The sequence below is a fragment of the Crassostrea angulata genome, chromosome 9 (genome assembly GCF_025612915.1).
Source record: "Crassostrea angulata isolate pt1a10 chromosome 9, ASM2561291v2, whole genome shotgun sequence".
NCBI lineage: Eukaryota > Metazoa > Mollusca > Bivalvia > Ostreida > Ostreidae > Magallana > Magallana angulata.
Genome location: NC_069119.1, coordinates 16,954,047 through 16,977,341, shown reverse-complemented (window position 1 = coordinate 16,977,341; position 23,295 = coordinate 16,954,047). Strand labels below are relative to the sequence as shown.

The 23,295-nt window shown below is 32.8% G+C and overlaps 4 protein-coding genes across 4 annotated transcripts in view; 2 read left to right on the top strand and 2 right to left on the bottom strand.

The window, feature by feature from the left end:
• Positions 1-11,071, top strand: part of LOC128162476 (uncharacterized) — a 14,129-nt gene extending 3,058 nt beyond the window's left edge. The window contains exons 3-4 of the mRNA XM_052825704.1: positions 8,212-8,308; positions 9,900-11,071. Coding sequence (XP_052681664.1) covers positions 8,212-8,308; positions 9,900-9,972 — 170 coding nt within the window. The 3' untranslated portion in view covers positions 9,973-11,071. The remainder of the gene's footprint in view (positions 1-8,211; positions 8,309-9,899) is intronic.
• Positions 11,072-11,626: 555 nt separating this feature from the next.
• LOC128164284 (perlucin-like protein) lies at positions 11,627-13,666 on the bottom strand. The gene is made up of 4 exons (XM_052828058.1): positions 13,303-13,666; positions 12,830-12,909; positions 12,636-12,732; positions 11,627-11,985 (listed from the first exon to the last, which is right to left on the bottom strand). The coding sequence occupies exons 1-4, from the start codon at positions 13,616-13,618 to the stop codon at positions 11,738-11,740; spliced, it is 741 nt and encodes a 246-aa protein (XP_052684018.1). The 5' UTR covers positions 13,619-13,666; the 3' UTR covers positions 11,627-11,737.
• A 1,054-nt stretch (positions 13,667-14,720) lies between these two features.
• On the bottom strand, positions 14,721-20,456 carry LOC128163670 (sperm-associated antigen 6). Its single transcript, XM_052827298.1, has 9 exons — positions 20,307-20,456; positions 19,517-19,779; positions 18,997-19,180; positions 18,160-18,365; positions 17,507-17,680; positions 17,094-17,246; positions 16,577-16,768; positions 15,970-16,232; positions 14,721-15,332 (listed from the first exon to the last, which is right to left on the bottom strand). Exons 1-9 carry the CDS (start codon positions 20,329-20,331, stop codon positions 15,266-15,268), a joined length of 1,527 nt encoding a protein of 508 aa, XP_052683258.1. The 5' UTR covers positions 20,332-20,456; the 3' UTR covers positions 14,721-15,265.
• A 115-nt stretch (positions 20,457-20,571) lies between these two features.
• On the top strand, positions 20,572-22,641 carry LOC128163671 (CDGSH iron-sulfur domain-containing protein 3, mitochondrial-like). Its single transcript, XM_052827299.1, has 3 exons — positions 20,572-20,674; positions 21,067-21,252; positions 21,798-22,641. Exons 1-3 carry the CDS (start codon positions 20,609-20,611, stop codon positions 21,993-21,995), a joined length of 450 nt encoding a protein of 149 aa, XP_052683259.1. The 5' UTR covers positions 20,572-20,608; the 3' UTR covers positions 21,996-22,641.
• Positions 22,642-23,295: the final 654 nt, after the last annotated feature.

Here is a 23,295-nt window from a genome sequence, read left to right as displayed (position 1 = left end):
ATTTTTTTTTAATGAGTTTGCATATGTAAACTACTGTTTTAATGAGATTACTGCAGATCAAAACTACAAACCTTTAAAAACTGCAAAATTTATACTTTTATTTCTTTTAAATATACCACGAGAAGAAATATCACAAAAGTATAAATTTGAAGACTTTCAAAAAATCTCTAGAATCATACGTTGTTGAAAATCTGTAGTCTGCTTTGGCAGTTTATGGGAGAGTCCCAATCTGATTAAAATCAGACCCTCGATCTACTTCTTAAATTGCTTTTCTATTGCTGCCACCCGATTTTATTGGTGAAAACAAAGTTCATCAGGAGGTGACCTCAAGCAAAATTTCTTCATGAACTCTGGTTTGTACTCCCATAATGTTATAATTATAAATATAAGTAAAGGAAACTCTCATGTACTTAAAATAACGTGAACAGCAGGAGTGCGCACCCGAGATTACTACAGCAGAAGCTGACTCCTTTGTTTTTTTGTCACCTGAGTCACTTAGGTGACCTAATGCAATTGGTCTTCGTCCGTCGTCGTGCGTCGTGCGTTAACAAATGGTACAAAGAATCATCTAAATAATGAAATTCATGGCTCTACCTTCCATTAGTTGCCAGGGGTGGGGCCAAATATACAAAAAACCCAAATTTTCAAAAAAATTCTATTTTACTCCCACACATGTGAGGAAAAAATTGAATGCATCGTTATAATCTCCATAAAACCCTCTACTAAAATTGTGAAATTCATGTCCCCTGGGTCAGGGGCTCAGACTCAAGGGTGGGGCCACTTGGACCATAAAGTGAAAATGTAATCTTAGAAAATCTTCTTCTCATCTCCCATATAGATTTGAATAAAACTGAGTGCATGGTTATGATGTCATTAAATTCCTCTACCTAAATTGTGAAATTCATGACCCTTGGGACAGGGCTTTAGGCAGGCTCTAGGGCGGGGACAATTTAGCCATATAGTGAAAATGTATTACATCTGGAAAAAATCTTCTTCTTTACTCCCACACATGTAGGGAATAAACTGAATGCATGGTTATAATGTCCACAAACTCCTCTACCTAAATTGTAAAATTCATGGCCCCTGGGTTAGGGGTTCAGATCGTAGGAGTGTAGGGGGTGGGCAATATGGCCATTTTAATGTTAATGCATATCATGTTTAAAGATCTTCTTCTCTACAGACACAAACCACAGAATAAAAGCTAATTGCATATTTAGGAAAAAAAATTATACCGTCACCTTTAATAATATCTCATGTCACCTGCATGTAAGGCAAGGGTATGGCTGGGGAGGGGGTATGCATTTGTCCTATCATTTTTTTCTGCTCAGGAATTTCAATGAAAGAAATGACTTTATTCTCATGTTAAGAAAAGAAAATTAATGATGCTGTCCACCAAAGTTATCGATAAGATATTATGAAAGCATTTGAAAAGAGTTTAGAGAGAAGGATCATTACAGTTAATGAAGTTATCGTCCCTTGCCTCTTCGTAATGGAGTTATCTATCTTGGCTTGTTAATATTTAGTAATTAATCATTAAATATAATGTAATTAAGAAGTTGTATGATCATAATAGTTATGCGAGTATTTTTATCAATTGAAACAAAAACAGTTTTAAAATTGTTTTTTTAATAAACAAGTAGACTTGCAGTATACTGGTCACCTAGTCTTAGTTTATCTATGAAAACATAAAAACATAAAAGAACCTCTTTTGTTAGTCAACCTATATGGGAAAAACAATATGTATGGAATCCTTGGACCTTTCCTGTAGTATGTCATACACTCTGTTACGAGCTCTAAGTCTTGTGCCAACCGACAGGGTTATATTTACATTCACTTTCTTTCCTCCAATTAAATTGCATTTATAGATTACGCACAACACACTCCGACTTAAGTTTTTACCTAAGTTTAATCTCAAATCCTGAGAATTTACTCAGCTGAAATTTTTCTCAAATTGCATTTCACAAATCAAACTTAGTCATTTCTCAGCTGAGGTGAATTTTTTACTTAGCTGAGTCAAGAATTGTCATTGTCACAAGTGGCTCCTTATAACTTCTCCTGTTTTTTAAATTTATTCTCAATAAAACAACTGTCTGCTTATGTTTTCAACAGAGAACAATCGGATTAAATTAACAAGAGTCATAAAATGTTAATCCGTCATGAAATGTACACTTTGTTACGCTAAGTATAGATGACATATCTACATGATCTTATATATTATATAGCAAACAAAAGACCACATTAAATACATTATGGGTACCTTAAAATCATTAGAAAGTAGAATCACTGCACAGTTATTCCATTTAACACAAACAAATGAATTAGTTCCCTTTGTTTTCATTTTTGTCAAGGGAGATAACTCTGCCCTAATTGTTATTTTTTAATGAGAAAAATATTTATCAAACCTGCATGAAATATTGCATGTACGCCGATTTTTGAGTGGAATAGTACTAAGAAATGAACATTACAGACAATATAATACTGAATTAATGATGTTAATGACATATTCTTATTTGAGATTTGATTTTAGTCTGCTATGGAGGTAACTTAAGTTTTTTCTCAAATTGAGTAAAAAACTTGACTAAGATGTTTTTGTGAAATGCAGAGATTTGAGTTATCTCAAATTTGAGAAAATCTCAAATATTTGAGAAAAAACTTTTTTTTTGTGAAATCGGAGCCAGAGGACCCAATCACCAAATCTGGTGCGTATGAACACATTCAGACTTCCTTCAGAACATGACTGACTCTCCTCCCGACTTCAAACCGGATCACGACCTGATATTATACATGGGCTGATTAATATTTCATGGATGTAAACATTTTTTAAAGATTAAAATGAATTCAATTAATTTCTTAGTATACCAAAAGTAAACTCATAAAATTACAGAATGAAAAATAAAACTGTGTTATTAGAATTTAAAACGATGAGTACCCTTTAGTTAGCTTAACTCGACTGTTTCAATGGCTCTTCCGTTAATTGCACTTTACTCGTTAAATAAGGCCGAGATTTTTGAAAATAAATCATATTTGCGGAAAGAGAAATTTAAAAAAAAAACCGTAAATATTAGCATTAAATCATTGTATTTTGAAAGATGTGGCCTCATAACTGCAACGGTGTGGGTAAACAAATTTTCATATTGCGCTAGTGCTCGTTATTTAATTTGTATGCACACACCGTTGCAGTTATGAGGTCACATCTTGCAAAAAATAAAAATAATTCAATGCTTAAAAGAAACTTTTTCAAAAGATTTCAGGAAGGGAGGTGGATTTCATTACAATATTATTAAAATCTACTCTTTAATGAAACTAAATTAAATGCATTTATGACACTCCTCGATAATTTTGTGCAATGGCTATGGTACTCAGGTGACCGTTAAGGCCTATTGGCCTCTTGTTTTCTTAAATCAGGTAAAAAATCAGCAAATAATTCCTGTGGTATAAAAGGCGAGGGGTGCAATGAATTTACTGTACCAAACAATCTTTAAGAAATGCTTAGCAAAACGTATTGAAAATAAACTCGTTTTATTTCACACACAGCTCGTTACTTTTTCAACAGACCAAATTCCTACGAAGACGCTACTATCTCATAATTTTAACCACGCTTATGTATTCGTGTGCATTATTTAAATATTCAAAAATAAAATTATTCTGTAATTGCAATGAATAGGCCAAACTAAATTAACAATAAAATGCGCTATTTTCAACAATTGTAAGACTTCAATTCATCTCCTCTGCCTTTCGACGCAATGTTGAAAGAGTATACCTGACGGGTACGTAAACTCTAGAACGAGTCAAAGTTCAAATTACGTCAGTTTGTTGTTCATGTTTAACTTAGGTTATCCGAGTTCGTACTCGAGTTCCAGCAAAATCTCGTAAAGCGACAATACAAAAACAAGGCGTGGATTGAGGATCTTCTTTAATTTTTATCAGATTGGGGAAAATTCGGATTGGCATGTCGTATGTCAAGACATCCCAAATTTTTAGTAGAGTTACAAAGTTACAGATTTGCAAATATTAGAAAGAAACAAAACCCCGGTGACAAATGTTGACGAATTTTTCTGATACTTATGGACGTTCCACTCTAATAATTCGAAAAAATTAGACCGACATTTTGGCTGTTTGTTTTGATTAAAATGGAATGAATTTAATCTCCTGTCCGCTTCAGCATTTCACATTTGATATCCTAACTTCCTATCGATATAAAGCGTTTATTTCTTACCTTTACAAGGTATTAATTCAACAAAATTTAAAATTGATTTGAATTGTTTAGTTTCACTTTAAAATAGCAGGTTGAGACAAATCACCCAAACAGGATATAATATTCTTTTTGGGATTTAATCCAAACGTAGAGTACACCTTTTGGTATACAAGTTTTTCTGTAAACCTACAGTTTCTGAGATTAATCCTCACAAACTTGGCAAGAAGTTGTAGATCCACCAAGAGATCAACAAATCTCCAAAATACGTAGTTTAGAAGAGAAACTTGATTACGGTCAGCAGAGGATGATTACTTCTACATGACACCTGATCCTACCTATTTTTTTAAAGGTCCGTTTTTGCACTGCTCCTGTGTTGTGTTTTTCCTTTGGAATTTTGAATTTAAACACAGTTCGTTATCACTACATGTCATATCGAACCAATTGAATTGAATGTTTTGAGTTGAAATTCCGTTTACAATTCCAAAGAAGCAATTTAGCGTTTTCACATCTCTTTGCAGCAAGTTGCACGAAGGAGGACGCAATGCAAGTACATACAATGCTCTTAAATTTTGATTATGCCCGTTAGACGAAATATAGAAACATTTCCGTTTTAAATAGGTCGGGGAAACTATTTAATGTGGCGAAGGAATTATTTTACATACTAAATGAGACACTGACGTAATCAACAAACTGACCAATCGGCTGAATGACATTCCTGAGTTGAAATGCATCATGGGTTACTACAAAAATACTACGCTTCGACAATATTAGTTTTTCTAATTGCTTTTGTAAAGGCATAATTATTTTTTCAAGCCTTTTGCTCACTTAAGGATGACGTTTACTCAGAATGAAAAAAAATTCCACTGATGATAATGAAAAACCAACTATTGCGTGTTATATACCTTTTATTGTAGTGTTATTTTTCATTTTCAAAATAGTAGGTCAATGACCTACTTTTTGAGTTAATGGCCATTGTATATTTTTGGAAAATTAAAGGAAAATCACTTAAACTTTTACACTATGATTGAGATTTTCTTAATTGTGAAAATAATACAAATTGCTCAACACTTTTGAAAATGAAATACAATTTATGAATGGCAGTGACACTAAATACATACAAAGCATTAAGTTTTCCTTCACAATTTTTATAAATATTCCAGTCCGAATTTCCTCTATCACTTTTCAAATTCCTACCCATTTTTGATCCAATTTTACAAAAAATTTAATGATGATAATACAAAAACATTTATAGTATTAAACTCTTTTTATTGATCTTATTCTGTTCGCATACAATTTTCATAAGGTCAATGATCAAAATTTTGAGATATGGTGCCTTTTCTCGTTTTTAAGCATATTTCAATATTTTTTAAATTCATGCCAAACGTTTATTATAATAAACAAATGAGGTAAAACTATTAGAAAATATGCAAAACTATATAGACTAAAATACAAAATCTTAACTTTTGATATTAGAGTACTTCCAAAATTGTTTTAGCAGAAAACAAAATCTGCAAAATTTAGTCCGAATTTCCTCTGTTTGGCTAAAAGTCTATTTTTGTTTTGGTATAATTCCATAACATAGTAGAAATATCGAATGTTATGTCAATAATAATTCATTTCACAGATACTTTTTGTGTTTAGAACAAATTTTACTCATGACATTGAACTTTATAACAATCCGGATTCGAGAACTCAAACCCTGAGTAAACAACACCCTTAAAAAAATATTTACATTTTTATTTACTTATTCAATGCTAATATTTTCAAACACTTATTTTACAATAGTTAATAAGTCAAATTGTGACAAAATCCTTACTGCCAGCGCTGATTTCTCAGTGAAAACAGCTTTCATGTGAACTTCATGGTCCTAAGCATTCGACTCGGAGGTGTTAATACATTGTCAGGTATTCAAAAGACTTCATGTCTTATTTAAACGGTTATGAGATGTGTGTTTGGTGCGTACTTTTGATATTTATTTAATCCATGTACAGGCACTGGTTCTATGCAAGTTAAGCAAAACGCGATATTATTGTCATATAAATTTAGACCACGTGGTTTTATTTGATTCTTTCAGTTTTGCAGTAAAAAATCGTGCCTCGTATTTATAGTCTATTTCCTAGAATCTATAGGTACTTGTAGTCAAATATAAAATCTAGAGCTTATTGATTTTAAAATTTATCTTCATTAACTGGTGGATAAAAGGAATTCTAGAAATAAATATGACAAATGAATAGAAATTATAGGTTTTTCTGCTATTGCAACAATTACAATGCTTAGTAGCGATCCCCTTTTTAGGATTAATTTCTGATCCGCGCCTGACCTAGTAATAGCATCAATAGTAAAAAATATTAAATGCAGAATGTTCATTTAAAATAGCTCTATATACTAAGTTTTCATATAAAACATACATCCATTCTCTTTTTAAAAGGTATGGTATTGCATGCCAAAAGCTTCAAACATGGCTATGATTTTATCAGGCAGCCAATGTTCATTGCTAGCTCTCTCGAGCGCTAGCAACGACGTTGGTCTTTTTCACTGGATTACGCATGCTCGGCCCCATAGTAGGGGATTCTGGGAATACTGTACTACTGTGGATAAACTGTTCCAATTGAATTTCGTTTTATCATCTTCATATGAAGTTTTTTGTTTTATTGTAAATGTCAAAAAGTAACAGTAGCTTAGGTCTTATAATGCAAAGTTATTTTCAATATTATAATAAATAGCTAGCTTTATCTTAAATTCCTACAAGCTTGGAAAACAACTTCGGATATGTTTTCCGAGTTTGCCCGAAAAGATACAATTGCTACAAAACAGTACCATTGGTTCTTGAAATTTTTTACCTTGAAATTGAAATTACAGTAGATACAAAATGATTAAGGCACAGTCAATGAGCTATGCCATTGCCGACGTGAAGCCCACTCTAGATTCACGATTCTAAATTGACCCCACTCAAACACAATTCCAGTACACCACTGTGCCTTCCTATTGTTAATTAATCGATTCAGAAATTTAAACCAATGTTTTAGAAATCTGCTTCTTTGTTTTACGATGGCTACAGCGCTAGCTAACCAATCTTTTTTAAAAGATAAACTTGTACTTTCAACCATGTGTAGAGTGGTTGAACACGAACGATAACTCTGTTCTAAATATCATCGTCTAGTTCAAATTATCTCTAAATGGTGAAATTAGACATGTATCTTAATAGATTTTCATGTTTTAACATAAATCAAAGTAGGATATGATCATGATATGAAAAATGACCAGTACCTACATATTTTGAGAATATTATCAAAACACTAATACTTCCGCTCGAAATTTCACAGGAACTGAACAAATCTCGGTGAAGTCTCGTGAACTTTCATTCGAGCACCTCTGGACTTATTACGTACTTAGCAAAGATAAAAAACATTCCGAATACATTCGCAGGGGTGCATTGTTCACTGTGTACGTTATATGTTATTTTATGCCGGTATTTGACAAACATACTACACATATATGCATGTGCTTATGGACATGGTCAATGTACATGCGTATTAATTATCACTATTGTGTTTAATTAAAGTCATGCAACAATAAACATAGCTGCACGTCTGTAGCTCCCGGTCTGAAAAAAAATCCGACGACCCATTGAAAAAATTGTTTATTTTTTTTTTTTTGCGCACAACAACGTGCGCCAGTTCTGGGTTGATTAACCTTATATATTCGTAAATTATGTAAAAACAGTTAGATCCATTTATTTTTCATACAACTAACTACTGAAATCGTCTCTTTACTTGCCTCTAATAGAATTTTTAACAAAATCGTCACCCCCATAAAGTGAAGGGTTACAGTTTGCTTACATGTTAAAATGGCTGAACAAAAGGTCTAAGGATTGGGAAATATATATTTCAGCACGACAATGCCTAGCTAATGTTCGGAGACATAAAAAAATGATCTATTGCAATTACGTACATTTTTGCTGTTCAATTATTCACCTTTAATATTTTCACTTTAATTTAATTTGGTTTAAATTTTAGATCAAACATGCTATGACTTGGTAAGAAAGAATCGTCAAAAGACAGAAAACATGGATACAGATTCACAGAATCCGGATTTGCGATCCACTTCAGAGAGGTGCGTCAAGTTTTGCACTGAAATAAGCCACAATTTTTTCATGTTCGTGCAGTACAATAGTTAGGGGGTGTACATTTGATCTTTTTACCTATTGATAATGGTTTTTTGCATTAAGACATTTTATGGAAGATGTTCAGCAATCTTGTACACATGTGGACCAAATATGTATAGGGACCAAGCCCGTTTTGACATTAATTTCAAAGTACTGTGCAAAATAGGTAAACATTTCTTGAACTGACTCGTGTACAAAACGGGCCAAAACGTAACAGATAACAAAAGACCTATGGACCGCATTGCTCACCTGTGCTACACTAGCCATTAATATAAAATCAGCTTTATAGAGTCAAATACAAAACATCTGGACATTGTTATAGAATGGATCATGTATGAAAAGAGGTTTTGACTGTTTTCTCCAGACATTCATAAGTTAAACATTGAGCCCTTTTTGCAACTTACTTTACAGGATAATTTCAAAGTCATATTACTATTGATTATGGCAATTCTCTGGAACAATTCCTTATACATGTGTAAATGTATATAAATCTACATCAAAGTTGAAACCCTTGTGTAACCCAAGAATTGTCAAGGGGCCACAGTCTAAACGATTGAGAATCAACATTATGTCAAGACGCTTGCAAATAAGTAGCATCATTTACTAGTATTATGACATTGGCGTTTTTGGAGAGAAAAAAAATCCTCCAATGTAGCGTCACTCTATCCCCGAAGATCAAGATTTTTACAAATTTGGATCTACACTATCTGAGGATGCTTTAACTAAAGCTACAGCTTTTCTTTGCAATTTGTTTTAAAGAAAAGTTTTAAATATTTTTCTCTATAATATCCTATGTAAAGTGTTGCAACCCCCTATTGTGGCCCCACTCTTCCCCTGGGGATTTGTACAAATTTGACTCATCACTACCTGATGATACTTCCGCACAAGTTACAGCTTTTCTGACCAAATGGTTTTTGAGATTTTTCTATAAAGATTCCACTGTAAAAATTTGACCCACCACTGTGGTTCAACCTTTTTCTCAACAAATGGTTGAAGAGTAGACACCAATGACCTCCTTTGATAAATAATTTTATTTTTTTCAATTTTAAGATATTCAGTTTAAGTCTGCATCTGCGCAGTTCTTTGTGATTAAAAGGCATTGTTTTGTACTGTCTTGTGTGCACATTTTTCATACAAAACAGCATTTAAAACATCATATCATTTTTTTATTATTTTAACAACAGTTTTGTTAAATTTTTGGCAAAAAAAAATTAAAATAATATTCACATTTTTGGTCCACATATTACATGTTTCTACAATATGGCCGGGGATCTTCTTTAAAAGTATTCACTGCATAATGTCCAAATATGCTTTATTTGAATTGAATGATCTTTACAATTATACAGATCATTTAATTGTTATTAACATTGACCAATTCAGATCAAGAAATCTTAACAGAACTCATCAAATGGTATATTCCCGTTGTGATATATCGAACATAACATATACCTATATAACTGTCAAGTATGTTATTCTAATGTAATTTTATTGTTCACGAAAATCATTAATCTTGAAGTATTCTTTTTTTTTATTTTACAGTTTGAGTGGAAATCTGGTGCTCATATTCCTATCCATGTTCCAAATAATATTGAGAATATTGTTTTGTTTCTAAGTACAGTATATGTACACGTAAAGGCAATCTGTACCAGTTACATGTAAATGTATATTGCCAGCCTTTCAAATCAATGTCAAAATTAAAATAGGTATATACAAACTGAGCTTTGGGGTTTAGCTAACATGCTATTCATACAGAAATGAAGTTTGTGGACATCTATTTCATTGTGACTGAACTCCATAGAATGTTACATATCTGCGTCTTCGACTTGATCTATAGTACATGTATACACAAAAATTTACTGTAAAGCTTTTATTCATTATTATACTAATATCTCATTACAAAATTATGAAATATAAATATATGTAAATTGCATTAAGTTAAGCAAAACAATTAAGGAGGCTGGATTGTCAAAAATTTAACCATTAAACTTAAATTTTAAGATTTGATTTTTTCGGTTAGATACTATTATTAAGAAAAAGAACCATATTTTAGCCATAATTTTTTTTATATTCCTGAATCTTTGGACATAGCTCTCCTTCTAAATGAGATTACAACAGTCTAAAAAATTACTACGGCCATCCAACCTCTTTAATAACTTACCATAATCATGTAACGATATATGTTTATCTTGACGTTTAAATAAAACAAAATTACATGTTTGTATCCATTTCACAAACGGACATCATCAGTTTTGTGCATTTGTCGTCGTTCCATTCATAAGATATCGATGGCGCTTTGAATACGGCGCATTCTTCGTCGCCACCATTGTTAGGTTCATTTGTCCCCCAGTTTGTGTATTCACTGTTCTCGTTGTTATGTTTCCATGTGAACGTTCCCTCTAAACCCTGATCCGTAAACCCAATCAAAAAAGCGCATTCCATATATCCCGCACATTTTTCTAGGTTTTTTTAAAGAGCAAAAACAATATAAAATATCTGCTTCGTTTGAAAAAAACTACATGATTTTATCTGACGAAATGGCAAAGTTTAAAACGTATTGATAAATAAATGAAATTTATATCAATATGTATATATCCTGATGTCATTTATTGGAATGCAAGTTCCTGTATTATTCATTTCATCGGAATGAATTCTAAATATCATCATACATGTATATTGATATTTGGTCATCAAGTAAAACTATATTCTCAGCTGAATTAGTTTATTTTTTTTTATTAGATGAGGTTTTTTGATTTTAGGTAGATTAACCCCAAATGGTAATTTTAGATTTGCTAATGAAGCATTTTACAAAACGTGGTTTTTATTTGTCAGTACGTCGATATGATATAACCCAGCTTTTATTTGCGTCGACCTTATTTCGCGATTAACTGGAAATAAATTGGTTACATGCTAATCATACAGAAATGAAGTTTGTGGACATCTATTTCATTGTGAATGAACTCTATAGAATATTACATATCTGCGTCTTCGACTTGATCTAGTACATGTATACTCAACAATTTACTGTAAAGCTTTTATTTATTATTATACTAATATCTCATTATAAAATTATGATATGTACATGCATGTAACTTGCTTTGAGTAAAGCAACACAATTAAGGAGGCTGAATTGTAACCAATTTAACCATTAAACTTAAAACTTAAGATTTGTTTTCTTCGGTCATACAGACAATTATTTTATTAAAAAAAAACCAAAAAAAAAAAACCCCAAATTTTAGCCATAAAAATATTTTCTAAAAATTCCTGTTTCTTTATCCATACATGTATCTCCTTCTAAATGAGATTACTGTAGTCTAGAAAATGACAAAGACCATTTAACATGTAACGATATATGTTTATAACGTTTCAATAAAACAAAATTACATGTTTGTATTCATTTCACAAACAGACATCATTGGTTTTGGGCATCTGCCGTCGTTCCATTTATAAGATATCGATGGCGCTGTGAATACGGCGCAGTCTTCGTCGCCGCCATTGTTTGGCTCATTTGTCCCCCAGTTGGTGTATTCACTTTTCTCGTTGTTATGTTTCCATGAGAACGTTCCTTCCAAAGCTTGATCAGTAAACCCAATCCAAAAAGCGCATTCCATATATTCCGCACATTTTTCTGGGGGTTTTTTAAAGAGCAAAAACAATATAAAATATCTGCTTCGTTTGCAAAAAACTACATGATTATATCTGACGAAATGGCATAGTTTGATGCGTATTGATAAATTAATCAAAATAAATTTATATCAATATGTATATATCCTGAGGTCATATACTGGAGTCAAGTACCCTACTGTTAATTTCATTGGAATGAATTATAAATATCATCATACATGTATATTGATATTTGGTCATCAAGTAAAACTGAATTAGTTTATTTTTTTATCTGAATGAGGCCTTATGATTTTAGGAAGATTAACCCTACATGGTAATTTTAGATTTTCTAATGAAGCATTTTGCAAAACATGTATTTTGTTAACACTTCGATATAATGAAACCCAACTTCTATTTGCGACGACCTAATTTCGCGATTTACAGGAAATAAATTAGTTTGCGGCGAACAATTTTCGCGATCAAGATGAAGATTACCTGAAAAATAAATACCACCCACACTTGGGAACTGGGCTGGTTTGCGGTGAAAAAATTCTGGACGACGAGACTCGCGAAACTCGCGAAAATGTCTCGCACGCAAATTAAAGTTGGTTCACAACTGATCGTTGGACACAGGGAATAAAAAAGAACCGGTATAAACCAAGCATTGGATCTCACCTCGTAGTTTGGATCTGACAAAAAAATCCACGACCCACTTGTTTTCAGATTCCGAACCAATCTCTATCAAATATGAACCATTCTTCATACAGGATTTCTGAAAATGTGCAAAATAAAATAAACTGTGTGCATGAAATTTTATGCCCATGTTTAGCAGAAAGTTGTAGAAATTATACCAAGAACAGTTAACATACCTCAGCATCGTCCCAGTTAAACTTGGTCTCTACGAAAGAGTAACAGTGTCCGTTGAACGGGAACCATCCACTTGGACAGACTGAAAAGAAAACAGTAAATACAGTCTATAAAGTTACATGTTTAGAAGTTATGGCTATTATTGCAAAAGTAAATGACAAAAGGCTTGTCATATTATAAAATTTGAGTTTGCTAGGTGCATGCGCGGATTAAAAAAAACCGGAAGTGGACAGGAACCTCTTCCCAATAGTTTTCATCAAAAGATTAGCATTTCGATTGCATGCAGGGAAGATTTTTTGTCCTTGCTTGTAAATTCACATGGTAGAAACTAAGTAGAAGATTTTTATGTAAGGAGGTGGGGTGGTGAGGATTAACTCCCTCTCCCCTCCAATTGAAAAAAAAATCCGAGATCCGCACCTGGTGTGGGTGTTAATTCAAAATTATAAATATGACAAGTTTTGTCACGCTTTAAAACCTTGCTCTTTAGTTAGAAATGTCCATGTTTCTCCATGTGACGTCATAACCAAACCATCATCTAGAAAACTATTTAGTACTCGACATGATCTCGAGATTTCGTTATACAGAATTGCACAGCAATACGGATGGTTTTGAAGACATCTGAAGGAGCAGGTTAAAAGACTGACGTCATACGCGGCCTCGATGTCGTATCTGATGTCCAGAGGGATCACGTTTTGGTAGTTGGCGTCAGTTTTGAGTTTCATTTCCAAATATGCAGAGGCAGACATGTCTAGAAGAGACGTTATTAACGTTAAAACCAGCACGAACAACATATCCCAGCATACACTTCCCGTCGCGGCCAGAATCTATTGTGAAATTAATTAAAGTATGTTCTTTAGGCTTATATATCCTTCAAACATGTATGTATATATACGCCTCGTGAAAAGATAGAATAGAGTTTACGATTGGGTGAATGTTATTTGATAATGGATCAAAAGATTCGAAAGATATGCAAGATATTAAAGTGAAGTTATTATCCTTACTCAAAGGAAAAATTAATTCGGCGTACTAAGAAGGAAATTTTTTTGGACTTAAGATTCCATCTTTTTACCCAAATATAGGCGGGTTGTTTAATATGCATGAATTCCGGCGTCTCAGAATAATTTATTGATTTTCACCTTTCTTATATCTAGACAGTGTCTTTCAAAGAATTAGTACTTCAAAAAAATTCGGCTTTAAGACCATTTTTTTCTTGTTTAATGCAACTGAGCACAAATCCTGCATGTGAGTATATTGACGTGTGTATAATGGTGGGTTTTTTTTTATTTTTTTTTTTTCATTTTTTTTTTGGGGGGGGGGGGGGGGGTGTGCATATTTCTTCTAATATTTGTAGATGTAATTTTGCTGTATCTGTAAATTCAATTTAATTAAACTAAAGTGGATTGATAATAACGTTATTTTAAAAATCCCATTGTACTAGATATGAATATAACTCGATAAATATACCATTTACACTTTTACACTGGATGAAAAAAAATTTCGCGTACTAATATAACGTATTTTGAAAAGACATTATTTCGGGCTTAATTATGCCTTTATGAAACTCGTCAAAAACCGTTCATCTTGCTTTTTTAAAAGCTATATAATGTCTAAATTCGCATTTTTGTGCTTTCTCAACTTCCTTGTGCATTTTGAAAAGACGTTATTATGCCCGTTTACGCATTATTACGCCTCTTAAATCTGATCTCGAGTTCATAAACATCTTAGTGTACAATTCTCTTTTTCATTCATTGCAGTACATGTATTACTCGTAGTTGTACAAGTGCTGTACAATTTTATCATATAGTATAAGAATTTCATATTTTGTAAAATGACAGAAAAGTATGGTCGCCAGAGCAAACCAAACTGTACAGAAAAAAAAGAATAAAGCAGATATTAAAGATTAAGAAAAATTTATTGTATAATTATATGTAATCAGTAATAGCAATAACATTGATTATAATTTCAATTATCTTATCATATTCTTTTCAGAGAAATCAAACATATTTATAAATAATCATAATATAAATGTACAATATAAAAGCTCTGAAATGATGGTTTTTGTAAATAATATAAATAAAACAAACTTTCATGAATTTTTTTATTTTTTAACTCTAAATGTTTAGTTTAATTAAAAACAGTAATATTTATTCTAATTCAGTTTTCTTCAAATATTTGAGTAAATAAATATCACCAGATCTAAATGACATGTATGAATCAACAGCACCCCCATATAATTTAACATGTAAATGCTATAATAATTTTTTTTAAGTTAACTTCTCTAACAAACAAAAGAAAAACAGGGAAAAAAAAGAAATTCTTCCATCTTCTTGTTGTCCGATTTATTTGGTCACATAAATTTTTTCAGCGTCCTATTTGCACTTGTGTTATTTGTGTCCATTTTGCACTTGATGATTTTATTAAGATAGTGGTCCTATACTTTACTTGCTGGGTTGGTACTGTTCCACTCGCTCTAGCAGAGTGTCGGAATATCCTGGAGAGTAGTATCTGGAAAATTTGATAAAAACAATAAATAAATAAATATCAAGTTAATTTAATAGTAGATACTAAAAAAAAAAATTTTTATACAGTCACATTTTATCCTGTGATTAGAAATTAGATAATTAATGTTGTTTTTACAGTCATTTTTAAGTGACCATGAAGATTTAAGCCTGATAAAATAAGACTGCAGAAGTTGATAGTTAAAAGGTTTTTATTTAAGGTTTAGAGATCCTTTGATAAGGGAGATAACTCTCGATTAGATTAATAAATATTTCATCATGCTTCATTTATATCCTAGCTAATAATGAAACTCTGTCTAATTATTCCTCATAATGTATAATGAAATTTATGATTTAGATTTCTCTGGACTTCTATATCATGTGGTTTAATTTTTTTTTTAGTTTACCCAGACTATCAACCCTCCTCAACCCCCCCCCCTTAAAAAAAATCAGAAAGAGTCATTTTCACCTTTTATCTTTCTTATATCTAGAAACCACTTTAAGTTTTTCTTATTTATTTGAAAGTCTGAGATACTGAAAGTGGGTATATTATAGCATTACAATACCTACACTGTACTACATGTACAATTATACAATATATAATAAGCTGAATAATATAAGTTAAACACGGAATGACTACATACTTGACAATTTCCTCTGGGTAGCAGTTGTTGATTGTGTTGATGTATTCAGCCAGTGCAGAGCCAGGTTCGGCCTTGATTTCCTGTATCTTTTTGAGACCTGCACTTGTGACAAATAAGCGCCTGGCTTTGGAGTCGTGGGGTAGAACTTTGCTGAACTGTCCGACAACGTGTTTGAGGATGTTTGGAGGTGCGTCGTGGAGGAGAGGTTCGAGGGCTGGTAGATGGACACATTTCTGTAGGATGTTCTTTAGGGCTTTCTTGCTCTATAAAATAAAAAAAACACGGAAAATTATGTGGCGATATCCTTAACACAAAATTTTTATAACCAAACAACTAAATTTTTTATAACAGATCAAATATTGATTTCATACATTCAAAAATTCCTTTTTATATCAAACTGATTTTTGAAGAAAATATTGGCATTTGCTCTTAACCCTCTGACTTTATATGTTCTACCCTTGACTCAATAATCTTTATATGTTTTGCCCTTGACCCTCTAAACCCTATTTGTTCTGGCCCTGACCCTCTGAACTCTACATGTTCTGCCTATGACTCTAGCTGTGATCTCTATCTATTCTGCCCAGAACATTTTGACCTCGATACTAACCTTTGTCTGAAGATCTTCTGAGGCATCTGCTCTGAGGTAACACTGAAGGAGCTTAGGTAATACATTAGCCACCGCGACAGCCTTTGCATGTTCGGGAGTGTGGCGACCAATCTGTCCTAACGCCCAAGCTGCGGCAGCCTGGATGTGATCCTCTGGTTCCTCAGATAGAGCAATGGCAAGCTGCACCACACCCTACCAACAAAGCAAAGCACTGTAAAGTCTCCTGTATAGAATGCAATTTTTTCCACTAAAACTTTATCAAAAGTGAGAGGGGCTTATCATTCACATATAGAAACAAAAATACATATTTAAAATCAAATCTAAAATCAATCCCCATTTATGTACATATGTACTCAAGGGGTAAAAAATTGGATGAATCAAACACTGCTGAACTCAGTTAAGTAAACAAAAAGTTCTGTATTAATATCTTTTTGAAATTATGTATGAATCAATCAAAGTTGCATTGATTGTTTCTTACTTTACATAATCACTAGTATAGTTTGATTTTCTGTTTTACCTTTGACACAATGACTGCCATGGCGAGGTTTTCGGAGTGTGCTGCTACGTATCCTAACATCATGATTCCTGGGAGACGGATATTTCCCTTGGATTCTCCGACATAATCCACCACAGCTGCTACACCTCCTGCATTCACGATCAGCTGGGCTAACTGTGTAACACACACAAAAAAAAATTATTACATTTAACTATTGATATTACATGTAATTGTAATAATTCAAAATCATACAGTAAGAAAATTTTTAAAAATGTTTAGATAAAGTACATTACAGACTTTTCTTTGATAAAAGCTTTTATTTCTATTTGTTTCTTTAAGGGAATTTTAAATTAAAAGTTAATGTTAAAAGTTTGAGACAATTCTTATTATTAATAATTAAATAGAGATATTGTTTATTTAAAGAGATTTTGTACCTCTGGTGTGTGTTTGGCGATTTCTCTGATCAATGTGGCGACATTCTTTTTGACGTACTCATCAGGGTCCTTCAGACACGTCAGTACGGCGGGGAATATTTCTGCCTCAACAACCATCTCAGCCAGGTCAACAGAGTGTTTGGAAATCTGACTCAGGGCCGAGAAAACTTGGCGCTAAGGAGTGAAAAAAAAAAAATCAAATTAACTTGGCACGTCAACTTATATTCAAAATACAACTTCTTAAAATGGAACAACCCTCAAATCTACTATTAACTAATTTAGAATATTATACAGAATATTCTGAAAATTTCATATATCTGCATTTTTTTCTTAAGCTAAAGAAGAAAATAAATAAGTACATGTATATTAATTATGCATGAAGCAACATTTAAAAAAACTTTTCCTCTGTAAGGCCAAAAAATATGTTTATGGAAAAATCTGAGTGGTGCTACACCAGGAAAATGCTGCTGCATTCATTAACTTGACTGACATTTAAAAAAAAATAAAATGGCCCAGTTTTAATTTTTCTAGTCTAAATTGACATAAAGTGAGTTATTCCCCTTTTCAAGTCTTGCAATCAAATATAGAATATCTACCTGCCATATTATATTTTAACATGGCAAAATGAAAGAGACTTTAGAAGATTAACCTACCTTGAGTTTAGCATCAGGATTAAGGATCATCTGAGCCAGGTGGGCTATTGCGCCAGCATCCACCACAGTCTGGGCCAACTCTGGGGAGTGCTTACAGATGTCACTGAGGGCCGAGGCAGCAATCCTCTTCAGGGACAGTTCTGGCTCCTGTATACAGAGAACAAGGAGGGGGACTGCTCCTGCATCTACAACAGCCTGGGCCAGCTCTGGGAAGAGAGAAGGATCATTGAATGCATGAATATCAGTCCAAATAATATGTACTGTAAATTCCTTACATTACGCGAGTACTTAAGCATCTACATTTGTATTATTTCCTTGAGTTTAATTAGGAATTTACAGTAGATAAATAAAAGGACAACTCAGTATATTACTTGGTGAAATGACAAAATGGTCAGCTCGGTAAAGAGAAAAGGATATATATGGATATAAAAAAAGAAGATATTTATTAAATAAAATTAAGTTAAGCTGGTGTCCTATCCCAAAGAAATCAATGAAATTAAATTTCATCAGCTTTATAGCACCACTGAAACCAAAGATAAGAGCAACAGCCTTTTGAAGAGAAGGAGTTATATAAAACTTTCATAGTCTGTACGTGCAGCCAGCCATATGATATAGTGTCACAACTACATACATATACTATGAGTAACATGCACAGAACTTAAACGTACAATTTATATATTCACTCCAAGATTTTTGTTATAAAAAAAAATCATTGATAATCCATTGTCAGTCTTGGTATAACTAAGTCAATACTAAATACCTTGGTCTTAAATATATGTTTATATGTAATTTCTTTGCATATAGTGACCTAATTAACATTGTCATTAATGAACTCACCAGCATTATGCCGGGCAATGTATCCCAGCGCCCAGGCAGCCGATTCCTTGACCCCGGGATCAAACTCCTCCAGACAAATCACTAGGGCATCCAGAGCCCCACAGTCCACCACCGACTGGGCCAGCTGTGGGGAGTGTTTAGCCACTGCCCTCAGGACGAAAGCTGCTGCCTTCTTGTAGAATCTCTGAAATGCAAATCAAAATGTTTCAAGATAAAGCAGTTTAAATACTGTGGCATAAAGATATATGGGCTTTCAATTACATGTAACCACTGATTGAATCTAAGAAAATCTAGATGTATTTATCAAAGAATTAAATGTGTAAAAAAAAATAAAAAAATTATAATGATAATGTAAAAAACAAATGGTTTTCTCTTCCTATTTTGAAATTCTATTAATACATATATATACGCAAGTACTATATAATGTTATGAATGTTGGGAGGAAGATAGAACTATAGATCAAAAGAGAGAGAAATATTGATCTAAAGAGAGAGAGAGAGAGAGAGAGAGAGAAACCTACATTTTGTTCAGCCAAGGAATAAACAAGCTGAGGAAGGATGTCTCCTTTGACAACAGCTTCTGCCAGGTCATCATTGTAGTTGGCCAGTCTGCCGAGGGCGAGGGCAGCTGTCTGCTGGATTGTGGGCACAATGTCCAGAAGGAGCGGTCGAAGAAGGGACATAACTCCAGCATTCTGAAGAGTCTCAATGTTCTGGGGCCTGCTGGCTAGCTCTGCTACGGTCTGTACAAACCCAGTTCTAGCCTTCTGATACTGCTCAAACACTGTAAGAAAGACAGGGAATATAGTTGTTTGGTTTTAATGGAGAGAATAATGTTATTTTTATAGTCACATATGTATGCATGATCAATGATCTGCATTTTAATTAAGATACACTTATAATTTGTTCAAACGTTTTTTGCAAAAGGCTTAGATCATACAAATTTGAAACAGTTTATGTCAATAACTGAAATACAATGTATATTACAAAGCAGGTAATGTTATCGTATATATCAACAGAAAAGTCCGTTGTTTTTATGGTAAAAAAAATATGATATAATCATATATATGAATTCATGCTTTTCATGAAATATGATTTTATCTGCCTCCAAAAGAGTATAACTGACAGAACAAAAACTCTTTTGTTTTGATTCAAGGTATAGTTTTATCAATCAAAAATGATGACAAACTAAATCATGTTGAGAGAAACTCTATAATTAAAGTATATTTTTTTTTTCAATTTTAAATTTACAGATATTTAAGATATGGCGTAAAATCAGAATAAACATGCATATATAAACTATCAATTTACCTTGCAAAACTTGTCTTTGACTCATATTTCCTCCGTTGTAGAACACACACTAGGGAAAAGGCTTTTTCGATCACCTAAATTCACCGTTACTATGCCGGTCGCTAAGTCAAGTTAGTAACAAAATAGTCACGGGGTAAATAAACTGGTCGCCAGTACGGGAATGTAAACAAATAGTATTTTTTAAATAACTTAAAAATTCAATAACTAATCATATAAGAAATATCTTAGATTTAACTGTAGTGCTTAATGATTTTTATAAATCAGACTTTTATTTTGTTTGTTTTAGCTGCGGGACTATAAAGATGGCGCTCTCCATGAAACATTTATCGTCCTTGAAAAATATTTCGTTTATTCGACAAAACCAGACGGTAAAGTATACGAAAATGTATCGTGATATTTATCGCATGCATGTTCATTTAACAAATTTGATAAATAACGACGAATGACAGCCATTAACTTAGTCTGTCTCATGTAATTACCTAACCTGTCTAAAAGTTTTTTCTGTTAGGCAAGTTATGTGTTATTCGCCTGAAACAAACAGGCCCAGAACAATTGATCACTAGATTTAGCAACGTGGCTTGATTTACTTACATAGCTTTATTTACCTACCTGTGTATTTTATAGTAAACATGGTAAAGGGGTGGTCACGAAGAAGGAAGGCAAAAAGTACATGCATTTATCAGTGTTTATCTATATATAGTTAACAATTATTTTTAATGTAAAAGTTTTGATGATAATCATACATTACAAACTCTTGCAGTGTCTGGTAGCAGTTCGTCACAGATATTTCAGAAAAGGCTTCGACCCAGAATCTGAAGTATTAAAAGAGTATGAGAATCAAGTGTTGGGTGTGAAAGGGAAGGTGTATGAGAAGAAGCCAGCAAAAGTTGAACTGAAGCCTGGAAAGAATTACCACTGGTGTTCCTGTGGTTACTCACACTCACAGGTTTGCAAATTAGCAGCACTAGTTACACGTTCAATACTGAGGTTTCATTAATTTTTGCTGGCATCAATGTTTTTGGATTTTGTACGAAATGTATATAAACACACATGTTCAACCATATATAAATCTCATCTATGGACAATAATATTTAACTGATGTATTAATTTGGTATGGATGGTAGATGATTTCTTTTTAATTTTTATTGTTGGTTCAAAAATCAAATACAGCTGGTTGCATTCCAATGTTTTGTACAATTTGAGTTCTATTTATTTGAAGTTGACAACTCTATGTATTAGATAGATGACATTTCTTCCATATTTATGATTGTCAAAGGTGGTTGTTCAACTCTAAAGCTTCTATGATCTATTGTATTTGTAATGATATAAAAAAGTGGACAGGCATAGCCTTTATTTTATTGATGGATGACTTAACCTAAACATAATAGCATCAATAGTATATGAAAAATAATAGTTAAATCCCTCAGTAAATTGTTATCATGATTTAAAAAAATAAATTGTATGATTAAAATGAAGTTTTTTTTGTTTCAGCCCCTTTGTGATGGAACACACAAGACATTAGCTGACCGGAACTGGACAAAAGTCAAATTCAAACCTTTGGTTTTTCGGGTGGAAGAAGAAAAGACATATTTCTTGTGTAATTGTAAACAGACGAAGAATCAGCCATTCTGTGATGGAACACACAGAGAACTTGAAGAACAAGACAAGTGGAAAGGGAAAAAGGAGTAGAAAGGGACAGAAATGGTCATTTATGATCCCAAGGGAAAAGAACTCAGAATAAAAGGCTGCAGAGCTGTGTTGATTAAATTCTCAAAGATTAAAACTTGTGCTTTTATATATCCATTAAGGGTCCTCCACACACCTGGGAAAAGTTTTGCCTACAAGACCATTCTGTTCAATTACTTAAAGATTTGAATTTTTAGCATGCGTTTGACTTAAAAATGAACCAAAAAATCTCACTTTTTTGGGGAAAAAAATCAACTTTTAAAATTTTACCACTGTTTATGAAAATAAAAACCCCTGCAGTATTCGAACTCGGGACCTGGGGGCTGGTAAACCGAAGTAAAATCCACTGCGCTACAGAGAAAGATAACTGTACAAATTATGGTGGTCTAAACTGTGTCACAATGTGCTAAAATCGCCATGTTGTGAGGTACTGTCATAAAAAGTAGAAGTCATGGGGTGTCGAGGATCCTTAATTGATTAATAGAAAAGAATTCATGTATTGGTTCTGAGGCAACATTGCCTCAATAGTTTAAATGCAGCAGCATTGATCGATGTTGTTGCTGTAGTGAAAAGGGGAATATCTTGATATATAAATTAGATATGAATTATTTCCATTTGCAAGATCAAAATAAAATACCTGATAGCGTCATTATTATAAAACTTCTTTTTTGAGAATCGGTTAATGTACATTAATAAAATCCCCTGCAAATTTTATTTTTGAGAATTAGTTAATGTACATTAATCAAATCCCCTGCAAACAAAGTCTGGGGGTATATATAGGAATCACGTTGTCCGTCTGTATGTGAAAAATTTGTGTCTGGTCTATATCGTTCTTGTGGATGAACATTGGAAGTTGATCCTTCACACAAAGATTTCTTATGACCTGAAGGTGTGTCATAACCTTGACCCAAGGTCATTTTGGCAAGGTCAATATCATTTACAGCATCTAAATAATTTTGAAAAAATTATCTTTGAAAGTTCTTGTACCATGTTCGAATTTTTTAGGTACTAGAATTGCTTCCGCATGCTTTTATTTGAACCTTTTCCTCAAAGTGGCATTGTCTGGATTTGAGCTAAAAACTCTTAAATTTAATTTCCTAGTTTTCAATTATGCCCATTAAAAAGTAAAAATAAGTGCTCGAATGAAACAGCTAGTAACAATCTTTTTTGTCAGAAGATTAACATTTTCATATTTTTATTATGGAAAGGTTCAACTTTTGCACCGTTGCTTGAGCTTGGGTGTCCGACCCCTAGGGAAAATTCCTCCCCATTCAGTTTCTTTATCGAGAGTTTACGCTCCAAC

Excerpts from the sequence above, each read along its gene's own strand:
- LOC128164284 (XM_052828058.1), bottom strand. The coding sequence starts at position 13,618 with ATGTTGTTCGTGCTGGTTTTAACGTTAATAACGTCTCTTCTAGACATG. Across the intron at positions 12,910-13,302 it reads ATTTCTAACTAAAGAGCAAG|TCTGTCCAAGTGGATGGTTC; the intron begins GTTTTAAAGCGT and ends TTTTCTTTTCAG. Across the intron at positions 11,986-12,635 it reads TGTCAGATCCAAACTACGAG|AAAAATGTGCGGAATATATG; the intron begins GTGAGATCCAAT and ends AAAAACCCCCAG.
- LOC128163670 (XM_052827298.1), bottom strand. The coding sequence starts at position 20,331 with ATGAGTCAAAGACAAGTTTTGCAAG. Across the intron at positions 19,181-19,516 it reads ATTCCTTGGCTGAACAAAAT|AGATTCTACAAGAAGGCAGC; the intron begins GTAGGTTTCTCT and ends TTTGCATTTCAG. Across the intron at positions 16,233-16,576 it reads CAGAAGATCTTCAGACAAAG|AGCAAGAAAGCCCTAAAGAA; the intron begins GTTAGTATCGAG and ends TTTATTTTATAG.
- LOC128163671 (XM_052827299.1), top strand. The coding sequence starts at position 20,609 with ATGGCGCTCTCCATGAAACATTTATCGTCCTTGAAAAATATTTCGTTT. Across the intron at positions 20,675-21,066 it reads TTATTCGACAAAACCAGACG|TGTCTGGTAGCAGTTCGTCA; the intron begins GTAAAGTATACG and ends AAACTCTTGCAG. Across the intron at positions 21,253-21,797 it reads GTGGTTACTCACACTCACAG|CCCCTTTGTGATGGAACACA; the intron begins GTTTGCAAATTA and ends TTTTTGTTTCAG.